This window comes from Mandrillus leucophaeus, unplaced genomic scaffold, assembly GCF_000951045.1.
Source record: "Mandrillus leucophaeus isolate KB7577 unplaced genomic scaffold, Mleu.le_1.0 Scaffold1025, whole genome shotgun sequence".
NCBI lineage: Eukaryota > Metazoa > Chordata > Mammalia > Primates > Cercopithecidae > Mandrillus > Mandrillus leucophaeus.
In genome coordinates this window covers 486,472-513,606 of record NW_012098377.1, presented here as the reverse complement: position 1 = coordinate 513,606, position 27,135 = coordinate 486,472, and the positions used below count along the sequence as shown (strand labels likewise).

At 51.2% G+C, this 27,135-nt stretch overlaps 2 protein-coding genes across 2 annotated transcripts in view; one reads left to right on the top strand and one right to left on the bottom strand.

Moving 5' to 3' along the window:
• TMEM86A (transmembrane protein 86A) overlaps positions 1-5,829 on the top strand; it is a 6,873-nt gene extending 1,044 nt beyond the window's left edge. Inside the window, exons 2-4 of the mRNA XM_011977382.1 lie at positions 7-181; positions 1,955-2,245; positions 2,611-5,829. Coding sequence (XP_011832772.1) covers positions 7-181; positions 1,955-2,245; positions 2,611-3,047 — 903 coding nt within the window. The 3' untranslated portion in view covers positions 3,048-5,829. The remainder of the gene's footprint in view (positions 1-6; positions 182-1,954; positions 2,246-2,610) is intronic.
• Positions 5,348-27,135, bottom strand: IGSF22 (immunoglobulin superfamily, member 22). Its single transcript, XM_011977332.1, has 23 exons — positions 26,979-27,135; positions 25,048-25,189; positions 22,841-22,972; positions 22,465-22,601; positions 21,136-21,235; positions 21,014-21,053; positions 20,665-20,842; positions 19,552-19,665; positions 18,866-19,028; positions 17,662-17,934; positions 16,415-16,699; positions 15,491-15,615; positions 15,268-15,409; positions 14,843-15,139; positions 13,095-13,397; positions 11,668-11,841; positions 11,340-11,468; positions 10,419-10,715; positions 9,234-9,322; positions 8,838-9,030; positions 7,949-8,248; positions 6,861-7,190; positions 5,348-5,583 (listed from the first exon to the last, which is right to left on the bottom strand). Exons 2-23 carry the CDS (start codon positions 25,154-25,156, stop codon positions 5,513-5,515), a joined length of 3,981 nt encoding a protein of 1,326 aa, XP_011832722.1. The 5' UTR covers positions 25,157-25,189; positions 26,979-27,135; the 3' UTR covers positions 5,348-5,512.

The following is a 27,135-nucleotide window of genomic DNA, read 5'->3' as shown; positions in this document are numbered from 1 at the left end:
CCTCAGACTCGCGGCGCCCCTCCTCGCTCGCCCCTCCTCGCTCGCCCCCAGCCCGCCCGCGGGAGGGAGGAAAACACTGGCCACGTGACTCGGAAGCGTGACTTTGTTGATCTCCACGTATTTGGCGCCGGTCGGCGGGGTCGGGGCCCGGGAGAGGGAGGGGACCGCTGGCGGCCGCCGGGTTCTGCGTAGGCGGACCACTGGGAGGCGTGGGGGCGGGGAGTGCTGGGAGGATGACGGGGACCTCCTGGGAATGCCGTCCCAAGTTTGTTTCCTAACCTTCCCCATTTTGTAAACAAGTTGGCGGACGCCCCTGAGTCTAAGGAGCGCTGATAACGCGCTGGAGGAAAAGGGGGCATTCTCTCTGACATCCCCTGCTTTTCAGACTTTCTCAGCTCGAGCCTTTTGTCTCGTCTCCCCATCCTCCTTATTCTACTATTGGCTTCCCTATAACTGTAAGAGTCTCCCTAGCTACTGCTGGTATCTCCTTCTAGAAAATATGGGGCTGGGAGAGGCCATGGAGCGGAGGTTAATGCTCCCAGGGGCTGGCAGGTGGTTGTTGGGCATTGTGGGCCTGGGCATCCCCTCCAGCCTCCTCCTCTGACCATGCCCCTACCCTGACCATACCCCTACCCTGACCAGCCTTAATTTCCATGGGAAGTGGAAGTCATCTCTTCTCACTGCTCTTACCTCTGGCAGAACAAGGAAAGGCTTGGAACCTGGATCCACCCATCTGCCTCTTCCCAATCCTCATCATCACAGTCTGATTAGTCCTTAAGTACCTGGTGGTCTGGGAGTCTGAGTGTTTCCCAAGTCCTGTGTTGGACAGCTCACTTAGCCAGAGACACAATCACTTTGGGCAGAGTGTGGGTGTACAGGGAACCCCAGCTGCTCCATATCACCCTCAAGGAATCTGTTAGCAGCCCAAGGGAGTTTCAAGGATCACAGATTCAGAATATCGCTGCAGCCCCCTCCCCCAGCTTGGACTCTGCCTGCAGTGGCCTTGGGGACAACCTTTCTTTAGCTGCCCTCTGCTAATCCGGCTGAGACCAAGTCAGCTGCTCTAACTTCCCCCTCTCAGTTCCCCATCTCCCAGCCTGTCTGCTGGCTCCAGATCAGAAGCTGGGAAGAGAACCCCTCCCCCCCTTCCTGCCTCTTTCTGGTGTGGCTTGAGTTGTTCTTGTTCTCTGGGAAATGAGACTGACTGACACACACCCTCCCTTCCCTCAATCCTTGAAATATTTGGTGTTTGAGGGACAATTTTCTTGCTCCCAACTCATGGGTCCATTTGTCTAGCCAGCATCCCTAGCATAGCTCTCCTTGCCCTTGATGCCACCTTCAGGCTGGGGCAGGTGGAGTGGAGGCTGAGGAACAGATTGATTGAGGAGAGAGAGGCTGTGGTGGCTGAGGTGGTTGGCATTGCCTGCCTTCCCACATTCCTGGCACACACCTGGTGTTGCCAGGGCCCTAAGGCTGCACCCTGGCCCCATGCTGAGGATCACGAGTTGGCCAGTCAGGGCGTCTCTGTGGTTTCCTACTGACTTCACTCCATTCCAGACAGCTGGGGGCTGTTGCTGGCAGAGAGGGGGGCCAAAGGGGCCCTGAGGAGGGAGAAGGAGGGGGCAGGAAGGGAGAAGCACACTAGGCTGCCGAAGGGGACATTATTCCAAAGTTTGTTTGCTGCCCAGTGAGTGACTATTCTGGCCCAGCCCCAGGGCCAAGAGTGGAGGCAGACAGCAAGGACAGTGGAGCCCTTCCCCCTCCTAGTATACTGAGCCTCAGGGCAGTGATGGGTTTGGCCACAACCTGCTGGTTGGTAGAGGCAGGTCAGGCGGGGTTTCTCTGTGTCAGTCTTCTCAGGTTGGGGGTGGAAGTGAGGTGGGGGTATGGGTGGGAGTGTCTCTGGGTGGATGCCTAGGCTGAGGATGCTGGCTTTAAGCCCCCAGGTTCTGAGTGCTGCCCTTGTCCTGTGTCCTCCAGGTGAAGAGTGAAGGACCCAAACTGGTGCCGTTCTTCAAGGCCACCTGCGTGTATTTCGTGCTCTGGCTGCCCTCATCTAGCCCGTCGTGGGTCAGCACCCTCATCAAATGCCTGCCCATCTTCTGCCTCTGGCTCTTCCTTCTGGCCCATGGCCTGGGATTCCTGCTGGCCCACCCTAGTGCCACCCGCATCTTTGTGGGGCTTGTCTTCTCTGCTGTAGGTGACGCCTTCCTCATCTGGCAGGACCAAGGATACTTCGTGCATGGTCAGTGGCCATAGTAGTTGCCTGGGAGGAGTCCTGAGGCTTGGGGATAGAGGGGTCCTGGGGCTGTGGGCAAAGATTTGGAAGAGGGAGTTCTTGAACCAGAGTATGGGGAGCCTGAGGGTTTCTGAGACCAGGGACTGTGAGGGTCCCTGTTAGGGGATGACCTCGCAGGGGAACTAGTGATCAGTTCCAGAGTCCTTCAGGGGACTGGGGTGGGGGTCTTTAACTTTAGATTTTCCTACCCCTGTTATCCCAAAGCAAAGCTGCTGGGTTATCCCAAACACTCCACTCCATCCCTACCCCCACCCTGTTACTCATTCTTCATCAAGCTTGCCCTCAGCTGCCTTCGCCCCTCTTACCCCCAGGTCTGCTGATGTTTGCTGTGACCCACATGTTCTACGCCTCAGCCTTTGGCATGCGGCCACTGGCTCTTCGGACAGGTCTGGTGATGGCAGTGCTGTCTGGTCTGTGTTATGCCCTCCTCTACCCGTGCCTCTCAGGTGCCTTCACCTACCTGGTGGGGGTCTATGTGGCCCTTATCGGCTTCATGGGCTGGCGAGCTATGGCAGGGCTGCGGCTGGCCGGGGCAGACTGGCGCTGGACAGAGTTGGCAGCTGGCAGTGGTGCACTCTTCTTTATGATCTCAGACCTGACCATCGCCCTCAACAAATTCTGTTTTCCTGTGCCCTACTCTCGGGCGCTCATCATGTCCACCTACTATGCGGCTCAAATGCTCGTCGCCCTGTCAGCTGTCGAAAGCCGGGAGCCTGTGGAACACTACAGACTGAGCAAGGCCAACTGAGGTGCCAGGGTCCGGTCACCCCTCTCTCCTCCTGGGGCTGGGGCCCAGATCCTGGGAAGCTGCAGGAGCTGGATCAGAATGGCTGCAGTGCCATCCTGGGGCAGCAGGTTCTGCCTGAGGAATTTGCAAGTTTGAGTGGGGAGGCTGGAAAAGGATCTCCCTAGTGGAACTCGTGGTCCAGGACAATGCTGAGAGCTAAAAGAGCCAGCCTAATCCCTGACTGGAGCCAGAAGTAGACATCTCCCCACCTCTACCCCATCAGGACTTTCAAAAGCCCTCCTGGAAGGTGATGGTGCTCAGCTTCTTGACACACCCCCTTCCCCTACCAGGTGGAAGAGTCTGACTCCATGTGTTATGCCTAGGACCAATGGCAGTGGTTCGTCCACTCCTCCCCTTTTTCATCTGCACAGAGTTGAGGGAAATGGGAGAATCTGTGCTGAGAAGACTTAGACCCAGGAGCCCCTTTCACAGGCCCCTAGTTGGGAAGACTGGATGAGAGTGGAGCCTCCCTTTTCCCTCTTCTATCCTTGTTACTTGAACAATCTCAATTTCTAAGTGGTGGGTGGGGATATGAAGAGGTGTGGATCCAGGCTAGGCAGGAGAGAGAACTTTTTTGGTCTCGGAGCTTGGGGTCTCAAGAATTCAAGTGGCCCCATCTCTCTCTCAGGCAAGCCCAAAGCTCAGGTCCCATATACCACCCTTAGATCCTGTCCCCAGGGCTAGGGTGAACCATGCCAAAGGAGGGGGCCAACTTCTCTGTGTGTGTGTGTGTGTGTGTGTGTAGCCTGTCTCCTAGTCTGCCTATGTCTTTCTCTGCTATATGTTTCTGTCCTGCTGTCTGTCTGTCAAAAGTCTCACAGAGAGAGGGCCTCAGGGAGCTGCTGAGGGGTGCTGAGCCTGGCTCAGGGAGCTGGGACCTCTCCCCTCCAACACACATACTCACAGGGCTTTCCTCCTTGCCCCTCCTACACTAGGAGCAAGAGGAGGGGGCTGCAATGACACTCTGGGGTTTTAAGACCCAAGGCACATTCAATGCAAGGGGAGCAAGGATGGGACAACTCCATCTTCTGCTGCCCGTGTGAAAAAAAATAAAAATCAAGAGCCATTGGCTGCTCTGCTTGTGGGCCTGTGTGGCACATGCCTATCTTGGAGAGGGCATGGGGGCATGGTGCCAGGGGCTCTGGCTGTCCTCACAGCCTAGTCACAGTCCTGGGCAGTGCATCTTGGTGCCAGGCTGGCTCCCTGGCTCTGGTGACACTGTGCTGGTTGGAGTGTGTCTCACTTCCCTGGTGTAGGTGAGGATGTGGTTTAGGAGGATGGGGGATGGGTGGTATTTGTCACTGTCCAAATTTGTCCTTGTTGTACTCCCCTGTGCACAGGTGCCCAGCACCCTTGGTGACCTTTAGTTATCCAGTGTCACCTATTGCTGCCCACCTCCTCCCCTCCCGACTCGAGACCTGCTGCTTCCTTCAAAATGATCCAGATTCCCTTCAAGCATCTCCCTCATCTTGGACTCTGGGCTTAGTTGAACAGCTGGGAGCAATGGGATTAGATTGACTGATTCATTCATTAGATGTAAAGCCCTGGCAGAATAATGTGTCACTCTGCTCCAGGAGCATTTGCAACTTAACAGGCAATGCCCTAACCCAGAAGTGGAAAGGGAAGCCTTCGGTGGTGGTGGATATGCCATCAGTAGAGGTGTTGCACATTTGTGGGAATGTGATTTAGGAGACTCAAGTGTCATGGGTGGTTGGATGAATCAGTGATTTCCAAATTAGTTTTTGCAGAGATTCCTGGTAAGGGGTTAGCGAAGGAATAATGAGAGAAGGCAGGCTCAAAGACCCCCTATCCTTATTTCAAGTCCAGTAGCTTCTTAGGTTGCGTTTTTTTGTTTTGTTTTGTTGTGGAAGGAGTCCACTGAAAAACGTAAGTTTGAAACTTAGTGAGCTGGATGATCGATCCTTTCTAGCTCTGAACCCTGGATACTAAAGAGGGAAGATCTTGATCCTTTCAAACTTCAGAACTCTGAACACAGACCTACCTAGTGTGAAGAAATGGGAGAGAGCAGGATGGGGAGAAGGATGAAGTCAGCAGGACTTGCCTCCAAGCTCTGAGGGGAGGGATAAGGTGCCATGTGGATGTGGAGGAGGGGAAGGGAAGTCTAGGCCCAGTCACAGGAAGGCTGGTCACTGCCTTGTGGGTGGGTTTGGACTAGGCTTTCAGGGGTCCAGGTCTGGGATTCCCCATCATGCAATCACATCCATCCCCTTGGTCCCTGCTGTATACCACCCTCAGGAATAGGAAAGGATGAATTTAGTTTATTGCCCCATCCCTTCACTGAATGTTTACATTGACATTGACAAACACCAGAGAGCAAACTGGGCTTCCTACACCAGGCCATGCAGAGGACCGGCCAAGAAGCTCCACATCGTAACAGCCTCCTGATGCCTGGACTGGGCTGGAGCTCACATAAGGTGCTTTGATTTCTTCTGCAGACTCTCGGTGATGGATGCTACAATTGACTTATCATCTTTGTCTGAAAGAGCAAAGCAAGTATTCATTATATTAATGATGCTGGGGACCAGGGAAATTCCAAACTGCTGGACTTCCTATGCAGGAAACCAGGAGCTGGACCCTGGGACCCTTAATCTTGGGTTGGCAGAGCGGAAGGGGCGAGAGCTGCCATTTATCTAGCAGTTAATATTTGCCAGACATTGTGCCAGGCAATTCTGTACTATCTCATTTAAACCTCACAGTCCTATAAAGAAGATGAGAAAACAGGCTCAATGAGGTAGCTTGCTAAGGTCACATGGCTGGTCAGTGGCAGAGCCAGGGCCCTGGGCCCACATGCTGTGCTTACAACCAGAGTTGAGTTATCAGGGATCTCTTTAGCTGTGGAATGAAAGCTGGATAGCGCCCACAGTGCCTTCCCTGGCCTAGTTCTTTTACACAGCTCAGCAGCCTCTCTGGAGATATTGTCTCAGTGCCAGACACTTAGCTAAGCACTCAAGAGACAGAGCAACATGACAAGGTCCTTTCCCCAAAGAAAGGTATCTATAACTGGACAAAAAAAGGTTTGTAACCCTGGAGACCACAGCAATGGAGTGTCATGGAAGGTTCAGGAGTAGCAGAAGATGAGATGAGAGGTCGGGGAGGGGGAAACCGTGTTGGTTGGGGATTTTACCATGAAAGGAAAGCCGGGGGAAATTTAAGCAACAGCAAGGCAGGCCAGCTTTGCATTTAGAGTTCATGCTGCTAGCTGTGTGGCTATGAAGACAGTAGACTGGGAAGGAATAAAATGCTTCCCCCATGTGTGCACACATGAGTAGAAACATGGCATGCATGTACAAAAGGGAGGGTTCCCTTCGCTCCTCCCCTTGTTTGTGCCCCCCACCTGCTCTTATCCTAGACCAGTTTTAATTTTGATTGCACATCAGAATCACCCGCAAAATTTTGTAAACATAAAGGTTATTTCCAGAACCCTGCCAGAGAGATCGTGATTGGTGAGTCTGGTTAAATCCTGATCACGAGTATCTTTTTTTTGAAGGCAGGTCTAGGCTCACCAAGAGTTGCAAACCACATCTTATCTAGGGATTGAGAACTCTCATGTCTGCAGGGACCAGGCATATAACAAATGACATCGAAAGGATGGGAGAGTGGTAAGAACTGTGGCCAACTAAGAATGTTTGCACCACCTGTTGGTAGTCAGGTCAAAAAACGGTGCCAGCCAAAAAAAGAGCTGACCAATGGCCCACAAGACCAGCCTTTTGCGCCTCTCCCCTTCCCCGAGGCCGGACCCCGCGGCGCCCTCACCATAGACGGTGAGCATGCAACTGCTGCAGTCCTTGCCCAGCTCGTTCTCCACCAGCACGCTGTAATCGCCGCTGTCCTTGAGCGTGCAGGTGGGGATGACGAGGGTGCACACGCCGCTGGTGGAGTTGTACCAGAACTTCGAGTTGGCTGTTATGTTGACGTCGCCCTTGTAGAGGGTCACTGTGGGTCGCGGGTTCCCAAGGAAGGCGCAGGTCATGGTGCAGTCCTGGCCGCGGAGCACCGTGTGTGGCTTGAGGGGCGTCAGGAAGCGCGGTGCCTGGCGCCAGTCCTTCTTCTCGTAGGGCTTGAGCTTGGCGCTTAGGTCTTCGACTGCGCGGGCGGGGCGGGGCGGGGCGGGGCCGGCCGTGAGCGCGCCCCAAGGCCCCCACCCACCACCCACATCTTAGAGCTCAGCTTACACGAAACCCCGAGGACCTAGGCCAGATTCCCAGCGCCACTAACTCTGGGGGCCCAATGTTACACTGGTTCCTAAGGGCTCCCCACCAGCCCCCAGACCTCCCCCGGACCCCCCAGCCCCATCCCCAGCCACTCCAGGGTTCTGCCACCCAAGCCATGCTTTCCCATACACCCGGGGCCAAGATGTCATTCCAGCGCCAGCTTCCTGGACCCTGTTATTCCCAGCCTTTAACTCCGCCTCCAAGCTTCCCCTACGTCATATCAGCGTCCACAGTCTCCCGTCTTATCCCTTTAGCTCCTCAGTTGGAGTTTCCCGATGCGGCCCCCACCCTTAACCCCTAGTCTCCAGGGATCCCAGCCATCCTCCTGGCTCCCTAGAGCCCTCCCCTGTTCTCTGCCCGGTCAGACCCTCCCCTCAGCAGAACGCAGTCTAAGTCTGCGCTCTAAGTCCCTCCGCAGCCCCTCCACCGTCGTCTCCGCCCCCAAAGGTACCTCCCCACCTCCGCTTTAGTCTCACCCCTAAGTATCCCGAAGAAAGCCAACATTTCCTTCTCTCCGCAGCGTCCCAGATAGTAACCGTTCTATCTCAATGGTTTTCGGATTTTATCCTGCCTCTTGGGTACCCTTTGCGATCCTTATGTCATCCCCACCATCAGGGCACCCAGACTTACTCTGGTCTTTATTGATGAGCCAGGTGTCCTTGGAGTCAAGTGGCTCACTGTCACCGATTTCATTCCGAGCCACCACTCTGAAGTAATACTTCCTGCCTGGGAGCAGCCCGGTCACTGTGTACTTGTTGCTGAAGACACGCTCGGCTGCCGTGTACCAGGCGGCGGTGCTTGCATCCCGCTTCATGATGACATAGTGAGCCTCACTGTCCTCCTGCACATCTGGGCTGTGGTTCCAGGTCAGAGTCACTGTGTTGGGGACTTCCTCAAACAACCGTAGGTTTGTGGGGGGCCGAGGGAAATCTGGAAGAGTTGGAAGATCTGTCAGCGACCTTGGGGGACCTGAAGTATTGTGTTCCCAACCCAGCCATCTGCCAAGTCCGATGGTAGATAAGATGGGGCAAGTCTCGGGCAGCTGGTGTCTTGGAGTCGGAAAACTATTTCTGAAGTCTGCTTTGCCATTTACTAGCCTTGTGACCTGGGGTAAGTTACTTATCTGAAACTTCTTTCCTCAGTTGCAAAATAGAGCTAACAATGACTATTTCATAGAAATAGTGGGTAAAGAGCCTGGCATGTAGTTACTGTTCAGTAAAAGTGAATCCATTCCTTCCTTGGGGGTTTAGAGCTTTATTTTAAAGCTCCCAGCTCTCTTTAAGCGGTCACCCCAATTTTTAATGGATTCATCTCCATTTGTCCCTCCTGCTCCTCACTCATTTCTACTCTCTCTGCTGACCATACTCTGTATGATAAAGTTTTGCTCTAGGTTGTCAAAGAAATCTTCATGACCCTAAGGCACAACTTTCCTGTGGTAGGAACTCAAGCGGCACTGGGGAGCCGTACTTTGGAGAGTGTGCAGGGATGGGTCCTGGAGGCCTCTGCCTTCTCTCCATACCTGCTACGCGCACATGGATGTCATAGTGTGCTTCTCCAAACTCATTCTGAAGCAAGATTCGGTACACCCCTGAGTCAGAGCGCTTGGCGCTATTGATGAGGAACTGGGAGTGGTTTTTGCTCTTGGTAATTGTTTCTCGGCCCTTGGTGGGAACACCATCTTTCTGCCAGATCACGTCAGGTGGTGGTGAGCCCTGAATAGTGACAGGAGATGGCACAATTGGTCACGCAGATGATATTTGGGGGCAGGCCTTCCTCCATTGTCGAGGAGTTTCCCACCAGGCTGTCGCACTAGAGGTCTGGTGAGGGGCAGAGTCAGAGTCAGAGACTGTGATGGCTACAATAGCCATTTTGGTTATTGGAGAGTGTATGGAGGTCAGGGTCAGGGACAACTCACGGAGAAGGCTGCATGGATGCAGAGGGCTGTCCCAGCGCGAACCACCATGTGACTCTTCAGCCGGGCACTGAGGTCAAACTTGGGTGCAGCTGAGATGGAGGAGACAGAGGTGGAGGCATGGATCTCTCTTTCAAGAAGACTCTGCTTTAAGCCTCCTCATCAAAGCCTTCCCAACCTCTCCTCTTTTATGCCCCCACTACAGGCCATACAGACATCTAGCTGCCCTGTAACACTGTGAAACATTCATTTGTTTTCTTATCTGTCTCCTTCTACTAGTATGCAAGACCCTGGAAGGCAAGTCCTGTGTCTTGTTTCTATATTCCTAACACCTGCTTTTGAAACTGCCATTGAAAACAATTATAACAGTGAGAAAATTATGACAGTGAAAGAGATCTGATCTAACCAACCCCCATCTTACCTTTAACCTCCAAACTGCCCTTAATAATTCCTGGTTTCAGACCAAGCTAACGTTGGGAGAGACATTTTTTAAGTTTATAGTTTAGATGATAACAGTCCTTCCCCCAAACTAAATCACCTTTGCGAAGCTAATGAAAGGCCACCAGGTTAGGAGGATGTGAGGAGCCTGAATTCTGCTAAGGTGTAGACATAAAAGATTGTCAGCCATTATTCCAGAGATCACAAGATTTGCAACTCCCCAGCTACTCCTGCAAATACATCACTATTGTAGAACCTAAGATTGGTCGTTGAGATGTCTTTTCAGGTTTTTGCATTTCTGACGACTGATAGCTCCACCTGGACGTGCTGAGCCCCCCACCCCACCGGTCCTGTGGTCCCACTCAGAAGCAGGCTCCCTGGCCTCTGAATTTTCGGGGAGTTGATTTGGGTAATAACTCCGTCTCCCATACGGCATGGCTGGCCTTGTGTCCATTAAACTCTTTGTTGCAATGCTGTGGTCTCAGTGAACCGGTTTTGTGTGTGCAATGGGCAAGAAGAACCCATTGGGTGGTTATACTTTGACACACAGTGGATGCTATTTGGCACACAATGATTGCTTTAGTGGGGGTGCCCCTGAAGTTACCCCTAACTTTGTCCAGGCACAATAACTATGGATGACTTTTTCATGATCATAGCATCATCCGATTTTCCTGTGGGATGAGGCCCCAGAGGAGAAGGTTTGGAGGTACCATGTTGGGCATGAATCCCCAGCCCTCTCTGTCTCCTCACCTGGTGGTGGCATGGCACGGACCCCCTTGTCTAGCTCCACAGGCTCCCCAACCCCAGCCTCATTCACAGCCCGGATTCGGAAGAAGTATTTTTGCCTCTCCGTGAGTCCTCCCACTGTGTAGCAGGTGCCTGAGATGGGGATCTTTGTGCACTTGGACCACTCCTTTGTGTCTTCAGTCCTCATCTCAAGGATGTAGCCAGAGGGTGGGTCTCCCTCTGCAGGCTCCCACCAGGCCAGGGAAATGCTGGAGTTGGAGGAATCAGATACATGCAGGTCCTGGACCAGGCCTGGGGGTTCTGGGGTAGAACAGACATGTAGTCAGCGCCCCCCGCCCAAACTCATCTCCACTCAATACTCCTGAACCCCATCTTTCACTACTTCTAGCTCCAGATCCCGCAGTTAACACCCTCAGTACCTAACCTTATACACTCAACCTCCAAATTCAAATTCAGTTGTCTTACTGTTTCAACACTTTCATCCTTAAACTCAATACCCCTTAAATTCAACATACCCCACACATTCAAAGCTTCTATATTCAAAACCCCAGCCTTTAACCCAACCATCTCCACCACATCCACTTCCAGGCAGTACCCTCACCTTGCTTCCTAAATGCAACACCCTCCAACCATCTACTTCACACCCTTACTCAACCCTCAGCTTGCCTCTCCTACCTCACCTAACTAGAAATACACGAAATTTAAAAAACGTTTTTGTACCCCACCTCCTCACTGTCCCTGACTCTCAGTCTTTATTTGCTGACTTTCTCTTGCATGTGAATCTTGACCCTCTATGAGACTGGCAGTTTCCGGAGTGTAGAGACTGTGGTACCGCCTGTCATACTTCCCCAGGGAAGAAATTCTTTCTCTACTTTGAATGGGCTAATTCCATTATGTGTCAGGACCTGGCAGCCCCATACTCACTAACAGGATCCTTGACCACTACTGAGCTGGATGGCACACTGGGCTGTCCAGGGCCTGCCTTATTCACAGCTATAACTCGGAATTCATATTCTGTGTCCTCCAGGAGACCATTCACAGTGCACTTGGTGCCTGAAATGGGAAGATGAGGGGTCGTGAGGCCAGAGGCATCCATGGGGTGAGAACAAGAGTGAGAGACATCGAAGAGGAGGTCATGGGATGTTGTTAAAAATTCCAGAAGAGCTGGAGGAGGGACTATGTCAGCAGCTAATGGGTCCACTCAACAAGACCACCTTTGGCCCCTCCTGGGCCTCTGTCCCAGGGACCTCACCCTGGATGGGGTCCCTGTTGACTGGCACCCACAGGTTACTGCCTTTCTTCCTTCGTTCTACAATGTAGCCAAGCACTGGGGCTCCCCCATCCTGGGTAGGGACATTCCACGTGATGGTCACAGTCTCTTTAGTCACATCAGTCACTTGAGGCTGGGAGGCAAAACCAGGAGGCTCTATGGGGGACAGAGAGAGCACAAAGGTTAGGAAGGGGAGCATGTAGATAGTTGCCCACCTCATGCTGACTTCTGCCTCCCCTGCTTAAATAAACTCAAACCAGTGATTCTTTTTTCTTTTTCCTGTTTTAGAGACAAGGTCTCACTGTGTTGCCCAGGATGATCTTGAACTCTTGGGCTCAAGTGATCCTCCTGTCCCGGCCTTCCAAAGTGCTGGGATTACACGCATGAGCCACCATGCCTGGCACAAATGATTCTTAACTTTGCTTGCACATTAGCATCAAGTGGGAAGTAAAAACAAAAATGAAAACAAAACAAAACAAAAAAACCCTACTAACAACAACTAGTGTCTGGGTCCCGCCTACCCATATTCTATGCGTGGTGTGAATGGCAAGTATTATTAGCATTATTAAAGAAACCAAGTGATTCTAATGTATAGCCAACATTGAGAATCAGTGACTTAAACTTTTCCACAGTGTGACCCCCAATCCCATTATTCTCAATCTACTGTCCTGACACGAGATTTGGAGATCAGTTGGGAGAGGTATAGCAAGTAATTAACTTGCAGTAATAATAATATTATTATTTTTGAGACAAAGTCTCACTCTATTGCCGAGGCTGGAGTGCAGTGGCACGATCTTGGCTCATTGCAACCTCCGCCTCCCGGGTTCAAGCAATTCTCTTGCCTCAGCCTCCTGAGTAGCCAGGATTACAGGAGCCTGCCACCACGCCCAGCTAATTTTTGTATTTTTAGTAGAGACAGGGTTTCACCATGTTGGCCAGGCTGGTCTTGAACTCCTGACCTCAGGTGATCCGCCCACCTCGGCCTCCCAAAGTGCTAGGATTACAGGTGTGCGCCACTGTGCCCAGCCTGTAATTATAATTAAAATGCCAATGTTGTCAAGGGTTTTCTGTGGGGAAAAAGTTAGAGTGGTTTCAAGGTTATCCCTAAAGCAACATCATGCTCACTTGGATTCTGGGATGACTTCTGGGATGGAGAAAGAAGTGGAGTCAGTTCCCTGAAGTTGTGTACGTCCTGGGTATACCCATGGGAGTGTGTTGTGCATGTGATATGACTGGACAAAGTTGAGAATTCCTCCCCAAAATGATGTTCTGTTTTTACTCTGGAATCAGTCCGTCTCATGAGACAGCTAGAGAGATGTTCCTGTGGAATTCCCCACAGTGTATACCTGGCTGAAGGCCCCCACGCTGACCCCTGGGTTCCCCACTGAGCACCAGGCTATCTCACTGACCTATGGGATTTCCTGCAAACACTTCTTCCGTCTCCAGTGGGTCACTCACACCTTCTGAATTGACTGCCAGGATACGGAACTGGTAGGCTTTTCCCTCTTCCACCTTGTTGGTGGAGAAGTTGGTGACTTTGCCATCCACCTCGCCTATCTTAATCCAGGACTTCTTGCCAACTGCCCTCCGTTCCACTATGAACTGTGTCACAGGTCGTCCACCATTGTCCTTTGGGGCCTTCCACTTCATGTGCACACAACTACCTGAGAGCTCCAGGAACTCCACCCGGCCCTGTGGAGGCTTCGGACGGTCTGGGGACAGAGAACAGCTTCAGAATGGGGCGTTGGAACAAAGGATCAGAAGAGCCTCCTCCCACTCATCAAAGGTCTGCCCAGACTAGGGTATAGCTGGATTTTGAGCTTTTTGGACCCTTTGCCCCTCCCTATGTCCATCATCCCTCCTTCTAAGACTTGCCCAAACAGTTTGATCCTTGCCCCCGTGAGTTTCCCATCTGCCTAGCAATGGGTAGACTAGAGACCTTAGGGTCCCCTGCCCTTAGCTGATCTCCCTGTCCCCTTCCAGACCAGTTCTCCCCTTCTGAGCTTTGAGAACACCAGTGCTTTCTAGTACCACCGTTTACCTTATGTTATAATTACAGTCTGTCTACCAGTTTCACCCCTTTTGGATTGAGGAACTGCTGGAGATACTTCATCTCTGTGTAGCCAGCAGTGAGAACACAGAGGAGGTGCTCAGTCTTGCTGCTGAATTGAAACTCAAACTTTCCCATCCCACAGCTCGATGGAAATGCAGGTGGAGGAGGTGGTGATGGCGTGTATGTGGCATGTTGAATATAAGTACATTCAGGCCAGCTCCTTATCTCTTTCCTTATATCCTCATGTTCAGACAAATCCCAAATCCCATTCCCAATCCCCATTCCATCTTTCCCACGTTATTTTGTCTCCAGCTGTATCTGACCTCCCACCTCACCCTGTTTCACTTTCAAACTCACTACTCTTTCCAATCAACCTCACCTCCAACCCTAAATCCACCCCTTTTTTTGTTGTTGTTGCTTTTTTTGTTTGTTTGTTTTGGAGACAGAGTCTTGCTCTGTCACCCAGGCTGGAGTGTTGTGGCCTGATCCTGGCTTACTGCAACCTCTGCCTCCCAGGTTCAAGCAATTCTTGTGCCTTAACCTCCCGAGTAGCTGGAAATACAGCTGTGTGCCACTACGCTTGGCTAATTTTTGTATTTTTAGTAGAGACCGGGTTTTGCCATGTTGGCCAGACTGGCCTCGAGCTCCTGACCTTAAGTGATCCACCTGCCTTGGACCCCCAAAGTGCTGGGATTATAGGCGTGAGCCACTGTGTCTGGCCAATTTCACCTGTCTTTCACCTCATTTCCACCTTACCTCCTATCAAGTTTTCCTCTTCAAGTCAATAACAATACTTAAGTAACATATCTGAAAGTATATTATGTCCTGTGTTCTTAGCTGTGCACTTTAAATTCACTAGAAATGTTTACTAGAAAAAAAATCACCCTGTTCTAGGTAAGAAGCTGAGGCTTAGGGAGGTTCACTCGGCCAAGAGCTAGCTGGGAAGTTAGAAAGCAGGCTCTGACTGCAAAGCCAGCCTTCTAGGCCCATTCCCAGCCCAAACTTCAACTCTATCTCTGGCATCCTCCTCAGCCTGCCTTCTGCCCTGAGTCTGGGCAGCAGATGCCCTCAGTTCAGCCCAGCCCAGACCAGCCCTGCCCTTACCCAGCACACTAAGGTGCAGAGTGGCTGTGGCTGAGCCGTGGTCATTCTTGAGCTTAAGCAGGACGAGGCCACTGTCTTCACGCACACAGTTGGAGATGGTGAGCAGCGCCTGGTCTTCCCCACGCTGCAGGGACACGCGTTCCTCCTCCGTCACCTCTATGCCATCCTTGTACCATGTCACTTTGGGCAGCGGTTTTCCCCGGAAGGGGACGTTGATGTGGGCCGTGTGGCCTACCTTTACGGTGATGGGGTGTGCGGCCAGTGCCTCCAGTACTGACGGGTCGATGGTAGGAGGATCTGTGGAGCGGGGTGGCAGGGAAGGCTTGAGCATTGGCATGGAGGAGCCCATGGGGCAGGGGAGAAGCCATGAGCTTGTGGGTGGGCCAGGCATGGTTGAGCTTTGCCTGCCTTGGACAGATCCATACCTGCGATGAATACAGAGGCTTCACTCTCCGCGCCCTTGGCCCGGAATGTGTACTTGCCCTCGTGCTCAGGGCCCATACTGGGGAAGATGAGCTTGTGCACTGCACCCTGCTTCACAATCTGCACGCCTGGCAAGTCTGTGATCTGGGGGCCAGGGGTGGGCGTGAGTGTGAGCATAGGATAGGTCTACCTCCTTCACCCCCTTCCCTGGCCCCTGCTTCAGACCTCCTTGCCATCCTTCAGCCACACACCCTCCACCTTCTCGTCGTTCAGCACTACACACAACTCAGCCGGGCTCCCAGTGGCTGCGTGCACGTCGGACATCCCGCTCTTCACTGTGGCCAGACGCTCTGGGGAGAAAGGTGGGCAAGGTACTGGCTCAGGATGTTGGGGTGGGAGGGACTTCTGGGAAAAGGGCTGGTGGCAATGGTCATGGGACTGGTCAGGGGTGCTGCGTCAATCAAAATAATTTATGATGAGCAGGTGGCTTGCCATTGTGGTCCATAGGTCATTGGGGGATGGTCAGTGGGGGGAACTGGAGCAATAGGTGGGAGGGGGATGGGGAAAGGTCAGTGGCTTGAGAAATAGTGACCAGGAAAACTGGGAGATGGCTAATGGGGCCATCTCCCAGTTTTCATTGATTAGTGAAGGGTGGTCAGCAGGGACTTAGGATGCTGGGTTGAAGAGGGAAATAGATGGTGAAGATGCAGGCGGTCGCTGGAGTTGGGATGTTTAGTTGTGGTTATGCTAGACTGTGGGATACATAGGGTCATTGGGGGTTGAGGGTGTCCAGGGTCTGTGAAAAGTGGTTTATGGTTAGGGAGTAGGAGATGGTTGGGATCAAGATGTCTGGGATATCAGGGTTGCTGGGGATGGTTAGAGTCTGAAAGTGAAGGACGAAGTCAGGAAATTTGGGACAGAGTCTGGAAGATGGGGGATGATAGTGTCTAGGAAGTATAAATGTTCAGGGCATGGGAGGTCAGAGATGGTCAGAATTTAGGAGGTGAGGGTGATCAGAGTGGGGAGACACAAGTTGGTCATGGTCTGTGGGAGGGTTGGAGTTAGTGGGAGGGGGCAACTGATGTCCGCTGTAAGGGAATGCCAGGGTCAGGTGGATTGGTCAGTGGGGATTGATAGGGCGGGTGTTACCCTCTACAGTGACGATGGCAGTACTGTAGTATTCAGTAGGGTCTCCATCCTGCATGGCCACCACGGTGTACTCGCCACCATCACTGAGCTGTGCATCCTCAATGACCAACTCTGCTCGCTTGCCCTCGTGGTTCATGCTGTACTTAGTGCCATGCATCAGCAGCTGCCCATCCTTCTTCCAGCGCAGTGTCACATCCTTGGATGTCAGTTCACACTCCAGGCATGCACGGCTCCTCTCTTTCACACGTACATTTTTGAGGTTGCTCTCAAATTTAATGGGGATGCCTGTGGATGGACAGACACTTGGGCCTGCTCCTAAACCACAACATCTTTTTTCTGCAGCTACAGAGCCATGAGCCCTGTCCCTCCTTCTGGCCCCAGAAAACACAAGAACTTGTGATGTTGAATGTGTTTGTGTGCAATATGTGACTCACAGAAGTACCTGACAGGGAGAGTCCTAGCTCTGGCCCTGTCTTGCTAGTTGACTATATAAAACTCATTTACCTCTCTTGAGTCTCAGTTTCCTCATATGTAAAATGGGGTGAGAACTTTTACAGTTCTCACTATCTCTAATGCCCCCTTGGAGCTCCAGCCATACCTGCATTGTCTCTCTAATGTCTGGACATTTATACATGCTATTACCTCTGCTGGGGATGTTCTCTACTCTCCCTCATTCTCTGAAAGTGGAACTCCTTTTAGTTCTTGGTAAAGCTTGGACATCATTCATTATATTATTTCTGACATTGCCAGGTGATGACTTTTCTTTGGTCTTCTACAGCCCTTGTGACTCCCTCCGTCACAGCAATGATGATTCCATGTGATATTGATTCCAGGTGCGGTTCGGATGTATGACATGCTCATTGGTGTACCTACATTATGTGGGAATTCCCAAAGTAGTTGTGATAGCAGAATGTAAGTAGTCAAGAGTGACACAGATGTGCTGTAATATATGACATTAGAGACATAGACTAATACTTTCTTGGTCCACGATCTCACAGCTGATAGTAAGATCCCAGTGTGTCTTGACTCTTGGAATAATAACTGATATTCTAATTTCATTTTCATACCTGCCTCCCCTACTAGACTAGGGGTTAACAGAGGGGAGATCCCCTTTATCTTTCCAGTACCTCTCACAGGGCTTTGCAAAGAGGAGATGGATGGATAGAGGGATATATAAATGATGACTACCTGCATGGAGGTTGCTGTGTCACAAAGCCCACCCCTTAGGCTGTTGCCCAACGACTCACGGTCAATAGTGAGCTGGGCCTTTTGCACCAGGTTCCCCGCCTCAGCAGAGAACTCGCCGCTGTCACTGAGTCTGGCATCCTTAATCTTAAGCATATGGGTCAGACCATCTTCGGACACTGTGATTTCATACTTGTCATCCCTCTTCAGCTCCTTCCCATTGAACTTCCACACAAAGTTGGGCTCTTTCTTGGAGAGGCGGACCTCAAACACAGCTGTCTGGCGCTCTGTCACTTTCAGAGGCTTCATCTCTCCCAGGAACTTCAGTGGCTCATCTGCAGCAAACAGCAGGAGGGGCAGTCATTGGGCTGGTCCCTCGTGAGGGGTAGAATGGTGAAGAGGGGACTCACGTGTCACTGGCCTCCTGTAGCCCATGGCTGGGGGGAAGCACCCTTCCTTTGGTTTTGTTTTCGAGCCCTTCTCACCTGGAGTCCCCTCCTATAATGTTCACGTGGTCTTCTCCCCAGTAACGGTAACAGCAATTTTAAAAGCACTTTTGTGGTTTTAGATATGTTCCAGGCACCATTGTAGCCATATTAATTCATCTGATGATCATATAGGTAGATTCCATTATTCCCCATTTTGTAGATGGGGAAACTGAATCAAAGAGAAGTTAAATAACTTGACCTAAATCACATAGCTCATAAGTGGCAGAAACTGGGATTTGAACTCTAGTAGTTTAGCTCCAGAGTCTGTGTTCTTTTTTTTAACTTATTTTTTTTTTGAGACAGGGTCTTGCTTCATCGTCCAGGCTAAAGTGCAGTGCAGGATCATGGCTCACTGCAGCCTCAGCCTGCCGGGTAGCTAGGACTACAGGTGTGTGCCACCATACCTGGCCAATTATTTATTCATTTTTGTAGAGACAGGGTTTCACTATATTGCCCAGGTTGGTCTTGAACTTTTGGCATCAAGCGGTTCTCCCACCTCAGCCTCCCCAAATGCTGGGATTATAGGTGTGAGCCACGACGCCTGGCCTAGAGTCTATGTTCTTAATCACTATGCTGCACAGCCCCAAGGTACTTATTGTCTCATAGTCCTCTCCCTTACATCTGATGCTTCCTCCCTCTATTGACTCCCATCCCCACACAATCCTTTCTTGCATAGTCCCATAGTCCTCTTCAATATCCCCATGGACCACATCTCTGGCCATTCCTCTCTTCCAACCCGACATGTCCTCCTTGTGCCCTTGCATGCCCCCACTCATACCCAGCACTGTGAGCTCTGCACTCATCCGCTTATCGCCCACGGACAGGCTGTAGATGCCAGCATCGTTCATGTTCACGTTGCTAATAACCAGCATGTACTTGGTGCCCATCTGCTTCACATCGTACTTGCCCAGGGAGTACTGGATCCTCAGTGGCTCAGTACCCTGCCTCATGAAACAGGTAGGAAAGCTGATGAAGGGCTTTAGGAGGAGGCTTCCAGAGGTCTCTATTCCCCAATGCCAGCCTAAGCTGGAGGGTGCATGTCCAACCCTCAAGACACACAGAGGTTCCTATGATCTCTATAGCCTCATCATCTGGCTTGGTGGGATCCAAGATCCCTGCCTCCCCACAGGCCTCCTCACAGGCCTGAGCTCTTAATATGCATGAGTTCATTAGATGCTTTCCCTTAGAGGCAAAGATCTTCAGTGACCTTTAAGACTGTCTAATCAAGCCTTTCAATTTAAAGATGGGTAGACTGAGGCATAGACAGAGGAATGTGACTGTCTTACGTCACACAACAAAGGAGTGAAACAATTAACAGTAGAGCCCAATTCCAGCCTCTTTCAACCATACCAGGAGGCATCCTCTTGATGGGATAGAAGAGAGGCTAAGGCTTATGGATAGTGAAAGAAGGGGGTAGAGAGGAAGAGATATTGCCAAGGTGGACCCTGGCTAGGCATCCCCCACCTTGATCCATATCATCTTGACATTGGGGTCTTTCAGCTCCATTATGCAGTCAAAGACCACTGTGGTGTCAACCTTGGTCTCTTTGTCTTCCAGGGGCTTCAGAATCCGGATGGCCTGAGAGATTATGATAATAAAATGACAAGTGTCAGTGGTACCCAAAGCCTGCCCAGACTGTGTCCTCAATCCTGGAGAAACTCTTAAGCGTATGGGGAGAAATGACTAGGCTAATTAGATAACAACCTGCACTGCTCCACTGATCAATTTAAATATTTAGGAGGAGAGGAATATTATGGGGGATGAGCAAAAAAAAAAAAAACAAAAAAAAACACAAAACACCATCATTCATAGAATAGTCACTATGTACCTGGGCCTATTATATAGATTCTCTAATTCCAATGTAGACGCTTAATGAGTTGGTTGAGTGAACCAGTGAATGACAGCAACAACACACAAACAAATGAAAGAAGGAAGTATAATTTTCATTTTGTAGATGAGGAAACTGAAGCTCAGAGAGATGCCCAAGTTCACACAGCTAATAAGGCAGTAGAACTGGGATTTGTTTGTTTGTTTGTTTTGAGACAGAGTCTTGCTCTGTCACCCAGGCTGGAGTGCAGTGGTGTGATCTTGGCTCACCGCAACCTCCGCCTCCCAGGTTCAAGCAATTCTCCTGTTTCAGCCTCCCAAGTAGCTGGGATTACAGGTGTGCGCCACCACACCCAGCTAATTTTTGTGTGTGTGTATTTTTAGTAGAGACAGGGTTTCATCATGTTGGCAGGCTGGTCTCGAACTCCTGACCTCAGGTGATCCACCCACCTTGGCCTCCCAGAGTGCTGGGATTACAGGCGTGAGCCACTGCACCCAGCCTAGAACTGGGATTTGAATCTAGGTCTATCTGACTCCAAGGTCCATGCAAGTATATCAGGGAGTGGTAAAGACAGAAGTAGAAGGAAGGTGACTTGTGCTCCCTTGCTGCTTTCACAGTAGAGAGTATGCCTCTGAGTATGTGTGTGCAGAACTGGGGAGACCTTGCTGCTGAGAAATACACAGACACTAGCACTTTGGGTGAGGCCTTGCCCCTAGCCTGCAGGCCCCTGCTCCCTGCAGGGTACTGACCTCCACCTCTACTTTCTTCTTCATCTCTTTGAGCTTCCTGAGCAGCCCCCGAAAGTCGGTGAAACCGTACTCCATGCAGACCTTCTCAAAGTCTTTCTTGGGCACTTTGGACAAAATCTCCAGCATCTCTTTCTCATTTGCCACCTTCTTCTGCTGCTTCTTGGGAGCAGGGGGTGCCCTAGGAGAAGGAGGAAGGGACTAAGCTTGTACACAATGCCTCTCCCAACCTTGAGAAACCCCTCCCTACTCCATAGATTCTTGGAACTCAGGGCCCTGTGGCGAGGCCTTTGAGAGGCTTCAGCCTGGATGAGGAGACAATATCTTGGGCAGAGGGACCTGCCAGCCTCACCGCTTCTTCAGCATCTTTTTGAAGTCCATTTTCTCTTGACCTGAGGACACACAGAGGGACAGGTTCAGACAGGGGGAGTCTGGCCCCTAAGAAGAAGGGCCAAGAGGAAGGGGCCAACTCACCTTCTGTTACCAGCAGAGATACAGTATAGATGGCATCTGCATGGTCATTGCTTGCAATACACTTGTAGTTGTCAGAGTCATCTGAGGTCAGTGGCTCCAGCTGGATCAAAGTCCGGCCATTAGAGGGGGAAGGAAAAGGAACCACAGGGAGACTTTCTCTGAGATAAGGAATGAGGCCTTTTTTTTTTTTTTTTAAAGGGGCCAATAGGAGCTGAGTGTTGGGTATACGTGTGGAGGATTGAGCAGCCTATATGATTTGGAGGTACCAGCTAGCAGTCAGTGCGAGTATGCATGTTTGTAGCCTGATTCCATAGCAATAAAACTGTCTGCTTCTCCATCAGACTTTCCCCCTTGGCTGTGAGCTCCCAGAAGGCAGGACTTCCCCTGTGTTGTAACTCTATCTGCAGTTTCTGGCATCATCTTGCTGAGTCTTCATTTAATACAATTTACTCCTCTGTACCAGGCACTGGGCTGAGCCCCAGAAGGAGCGGTGGTGAGTAAGGCTGATTTGGTACCCGTCTGCATGGTGCTTGCAGAAGCCTGCTAGGCTGTCAGAAACCAAGACTCTCAGAAAGTGTCTGCTGAATGAATGAGCTTGTGTAAGAGGTGGCCAGTAGGGGGACCTGGGGCAGCTCCTATGTGTTGTGCGGGGCTGAGAGTCCAGTGATGATGGGTCTTTGGGAGGAGACTACTTCTGTCTGTGGGGAAAAAAGGAGGCTCTTTGCCTTTCACAACGGGAAATCGGGCCAGGATCCGAGTGATTATAGGATCAGAAGTAATTATAGGCCTAGATCTCTGTGACCCATCCCTCTCTTTCCTCGAAGGGCTTGGAGCCAGGGGTTGCAGCTGGGCAGGCCCGGCTCTCAGAAAGTGATCCGGAAGCTGATTAGACCTAAGGATGGTCTGTCCTTGGGGAGGCTGTTCTAGAGGGTTCAGCTGGAGAGTCCAGAGCCCCTGACCCTCAACCCTACTCTACGGACCAGTCCCTGCGGCACCTCTCCACCCACAATGGTCCCGCCCTCCATGGCTACGGCCACCGTCTTGGTCCCGCATTCCTTTTGGCTCACTCGCCTTGTGGACACGCCCCTTCACTTCCATTGGGCCCCGCCCCACCACGTTCTGGCTCTGCCCCTGCTCTGCTCTGCCCTGGGGGTACTTTGGGTCCTCTGCTCATTCGGGAATACCCCAGTTCCTGACTCCGCCTCTCTTATCCTGCCGCAGTTCTCGGGCCGCCGTTAAGGCTCTCATTGGTGAGGAGACTGGCGGCACGCCCTGGGGGTCCCTGCCTCTGGCCTTCTCCGTAACTAGACTCCGGCTCGGCCCCCGCACCTTCAGCACGTGTTCCTTGTTAATGCTGTCGTAGAATATCTTGGCGGACTCCTTGATGGGGATGCCGCTCTCCCTCTTCCAGGAGATGTAGGGTTTGGGGTTCCCCTGCACCCGGGCTCGGAACACGGCTTTGTCCCCTGCGATGAGCACAGGACGTGTTTTCGCCTCTTAGCCACCAGGCTAGAGCCTCTGCCACCCTCTGCCGGCTCCCCGCCTCCTCCCAGACACCTGGGCCTGGTCCCGGGCAGGGGAGGAACCCTCGGGCAGGCTCTGCCAGGGTTTAGCATTAGAGGTCGTTGGGGTGGAAGGGAGGGTGGGGACACTCGATTAGAAAGCGAAGCACTGGGGGCCCCGGGAGCCATGGGCAGCAACACACCCTCGGGCGCGGTGACCGGGTGAGGCTTCTCCACGAACTCTGGGACGCTGTCGCCCGCAGGGATGTTGGAGCTCCGGGTCACCAAGCTGAAGAACTCCACTGTGCTCGAGGACTTCCTCGTCACGACCTCCTCTGTGGAGGCAGGCGAGAGGTCAGAATGGGCTCCAGGTAGAAGCCCAGCTCGCGATGGGAGGACTGAGCTTTCTTGAGGGGACGGTGGAGCATGGGAACAAAGGGCATTTAGGGAAGTGGGACCAGGACCAGCTATGTGGGGAGAAAGCAGGGTGCGATGGGCCATTGTGTTATGGCAAGTTTCAACCACTAGGGGACGCGAACTCCTTTCCCACACCTCAGTGGTCCATTACCTTTATGGGGCCACAGCCCTGAGTCCTATTTTTTTTTTTTTTTTAAAGGTGGCTTCTCTTTTGGAATTTTCTTGGTCTCTTAGGCTTCTGTCCTGGAAGTCCTGGTCCCCCAGTAGCATTAAGAGGGGCTAGGCCTGCTTCTGCCTGGGAGGTCTGTAGCTTGGCTGAGCTCTGCTCTAGATTTTCTCCCTGCCATTCTGTGGGTTCAGCATTCATTGCCTTGGCAGTAGTGATTCTTGAGTGAGGGACAGGACACATTCCCACTCCAGTGGGGCTATATATGGGAATATCCTTATCTGAAAGCACATCTTCAATGTGGAAATATAATTTTATATTTGGAAGAGAAAAAACTTTTTGCAGCATCAAACTACAGAAAATCTTCTTGGCTGGTGAGTTATCAATTCATAACAATTGCTCCGAATCATGGAACACTTTCCTTGAGTCAGGAACTGTGCTAGGCACATATCAGAGGTGATTTTATTTAATCTCCACAGTATCCCACTGAAGTAGGTGCCTTTAGTATCCCACTAATCTGACAGAGGGGGAAAAGTGTGTTAAGAAGCTCTCATGGCCTGCTTTTAAATAGGAACCAGAGGTCTCAAACAGGCAGAATGCAGGGGATACCTGGCCTGCAGATGTCTTTTATGTGACCTCCACAATGTTTAAACAAAAAAGTAGCCCTACATCTGAAATAGAAAGATTTCACATAAAAATTCGGATTTCTGGATTCTCAACACTGGACTTGTATTCCCATATGGCAACAGTCAGTGGGAGGTGAATAGTGGCTGCCCCTTTAGATGGGATATACTATCTAGTTTACCCCAGTCTCTTCCCTACATTTATGTTCCCTGCCTGGGCCCTGTTGGTCAGTGGTCTTCAGCTTTGTTTGCACATTAGAATCCATGGAGAACTTTATAAGAAATACCTGATTGAATGGTCTGGGGTGAGACTCAGGTACTGCCGTATTTTTGCCCTCCTCCCACCCCCTGCTCTAAGGTGACTCTGATGTGCAGCCAGGGCAGAGAATCACTGCTATAAATCACTTGAGTTTGGAACTTCTGGTCTAGACCATATGCCTTGAGTCCCAGCTGTTCCACTTGCTCTGCCTCACTGGCCAGGAGGTGTTGGTTGGTATAGAGTATTTATCTGGCCTTGACTTCTGTGCACAGAAGACTTTGAGAGACTCTATCCATTTGAGGCTTTGAGGGAGGAGCAATGACTGTGAGAAGGGGTATCCAATGTCTCGGCCCCTGGCCATCTTTTAATCTCTTTCCACTAGAGACATGACTAAAACACTCTGTTCAGCTCTGAGACCATTTCTCAGCTTTCCCTTGGATCTGCCCTCCTGCAAGTCTGGCCCCAGTGGGCTAAAAGCCTGGAAGCTAAGGTCACCTTCTTGTTTATGTGTTCACCTTCTCTCTCCACTGGTAGCCCCAAGTCTCCTATTTCTTAAGTGGAGCAGGGTCAGTATTACTGATATGTAGGTAAGGTGGCTACCCTCCTAATTTCCCCCATGCCTGAAGTTCTACCTTTGGAGACATAATCCGTTCACCTATGGCTCTGATCTCCTTCAGCAATTAAGAGCTTATCAATCATTCACACACATCCACATGATTGATCTTTTCTAAGCTGTTTTCCTGGAGATCTGATATGTGGTGTACATCCAGCTGACTGAAGCTTTAACAAAGCCCAGATTAGAAGCACACATTGGGTGGGGGTTGCTGTTGGTATTGTGGGCTCCTGAGGGGCCCATTAGTGGCACAACTGGGGCCACCCAAGGGATAGGTGTAGAGGAAGAATAGCTGCCCTTCCCGATCCATTCCCTGCCCCCATTCCACTTGCCTCCCACGATCTTGGTTGTCTGGGAGAAGGTCTGCACGTGGGTGGTGGAGCTGGAGAACTCCATGGACACGTGCTCCTGCAGCATCTGCTGGCTGTGAATGGTTGTCATGGTGACAGCAGGCGTGGGCACTCACCTGTGAGACTGGGGAGAGGATGAGGCCATGAAGGACAAGACAGGGAGTAGGAGGGAGATTCAGAGATGTTATGTGTGTATTCAGACATAAGAGGAGATGGAAGCACACAGGAGAGGGCCAGGAGAGCAGTCAAGCTCTCTTTTCTTCATTTCCTAGCTCCCTTTTCCTGGTTAGTTACCAGACCCAATAGTCCTGTCCTCTCACTGAGCAACTCCAAACTATTGCAAGGTCTCAGAGGGAGGGGTTATAGGGCTTAGACTTACCCAGCCAACCAAGTAAGGCCTGGAGGGAGTTGAGGATACCTATTGATAGCTACATGGCACTAAGGAGGCAGTGCTGGATGTTTCATCAGGAGGGAATGCAGTCAGACCTAAGAAAGAACTTCCTAAGACATACTGGAGTGGGCCTTAGAAGGAAGCTGTGGCTCTTATTCCTGGGCCCTGGGGAACCCAGATGCTAAAACAAATGACAAAACGTTGCTACAGTTCTGCTTGTGTTTGCGACATGGTAAAGGCAAAGGTTTAGTTTTTCTTACATTTTTCTTTGAACTGGTAATTCAATCACATAAAGAATAAAACAATATAAAAATCCATATGGAGAGGCTCCCACCCACTCCTGTGTCTGTCTATCTTACAACCTTCCCCATTGCAACAGGTAGCCTGTCTCTAGGCTCCTTCTAGACCTCCGTCATGCAAATAGGAAAACTCATACGTTCTTGTCATCTTCCTTTTTTTTAGGTAGCCCATTATACACACTATTCTGACCCTTTCTTTTTTCATTTAATATGTCTTGGAGATTTTTTCCATGCCAGATGATAGAGTTTCCTCATTCCTATTCAGAGTACCATGTTATCTCAATGAATGGATGTCCCTCCATGTTGTATTTAACCAGCATTGCGGTTTTTTTTGTGTGCGATCTCGGCTCACTGCAACCTCCTCCTCCCAAATTCAAGCGATTCTCCGGCCTCAGCCTCCCCAGCAGCTGGGATTACAGGTGTATGCCACCATGCCCAGCTAATTTTTGTATTTTCAGTAGAGACAGAGTTTCACCTTGTTGGCCAGGCTGGTCTTGAACTCCTGACCTCAATTGATCCACCTGCCTTGGCCTCCCAAAGGGCTAGGATTACAGGTGTGAGTCACAGCGTCTGGCCAGCATTGCAGTTTTTTTGTTTTTTTTTTTTTTGAGATGAAGTCTTGCTCTGTTGCCCAGGCTGGAGTGCAGTGGCGCGACCTTGGCTAACCACAACCTCCGCCTCCCGGGTTCAAGCAATTCTCCTGCCTCAGCCTCCCAAGTAGCTGGGACTACAGGCACGCACCACCATACCTGGCTAATTTTTGTATTTTTAGTACAGATGGGGTTTCACTATGTTGGCCAGGCTGGTCTCCAATTCCTGACCTCGTGATCCGCCCACCTCAGCCTCTCAAAGTGCTAGGATTACAGGTGTGAGCCACCACGCCTGGCCCAGCATTGCAGTTTTTAAAGCCCTATTTTGTATATGAGGAATCTGATGTCTGAAAGAAATGACCCTGTCTAAGGTCACTCAGACTAGACTCCTAGCTCGTGACTCCAGTCCGGAGGTGTCCCAGAGGGCTCCAAAGCCTTCTTTAAACCAGGTAGTTAGGGGTTAAACTCTATTTCCTCCCTCCACCCCCTAATATATCTCTGCCTGGGCTGCTTCTACCTTTGGGTTCTGAGACTATTCCCCTGTCCCTATTCCTGCTCTCTACCCTGTAGTCCCCTCTGGGCTCAGAAGGTGGTCAGCTTTGTCCCCTTCCTGAGGGAGGAGGGGAGACTTACCTTCAGCACTGACCAGTCCCTCCCAAAATTCGAATGCTGCGTCCACGGCTTTGGAGGCTCAGCTAGTGCCTGGACTGTACGGTGGCCCGTCTCCTTCTTCCTTTGCCCCAACAGTGAGGCTACCAGTGTCATCTGTTCCTTAAATGTCTGGCCCCCT

Bases quoted from the DNA above. Each gene is read 5' to 3' on its own strand.
- IGSF22 (XM_011977332.1), bottom strand. From the start codon at position 25,156: ATGACAACCATTCACAGCCAGCAGATGCTGCAGGAGCACGTGTCCATG. The intron at 20,843-21,013 runs GTGAGGCTGGCA...TCCTTCTCCTAG, and splicing joins AAAAAGATGCTGAAGAAGCG to GGCACCCCCTGCTCCCAAGA. The intron at 15,616-16,414 runs GTAACACCCGCC...CTTTCTCCCCAG, and splicing joins TGCCATCGTCACTGTAGAGG to AGCGTCTGGCCACAGTGAAG.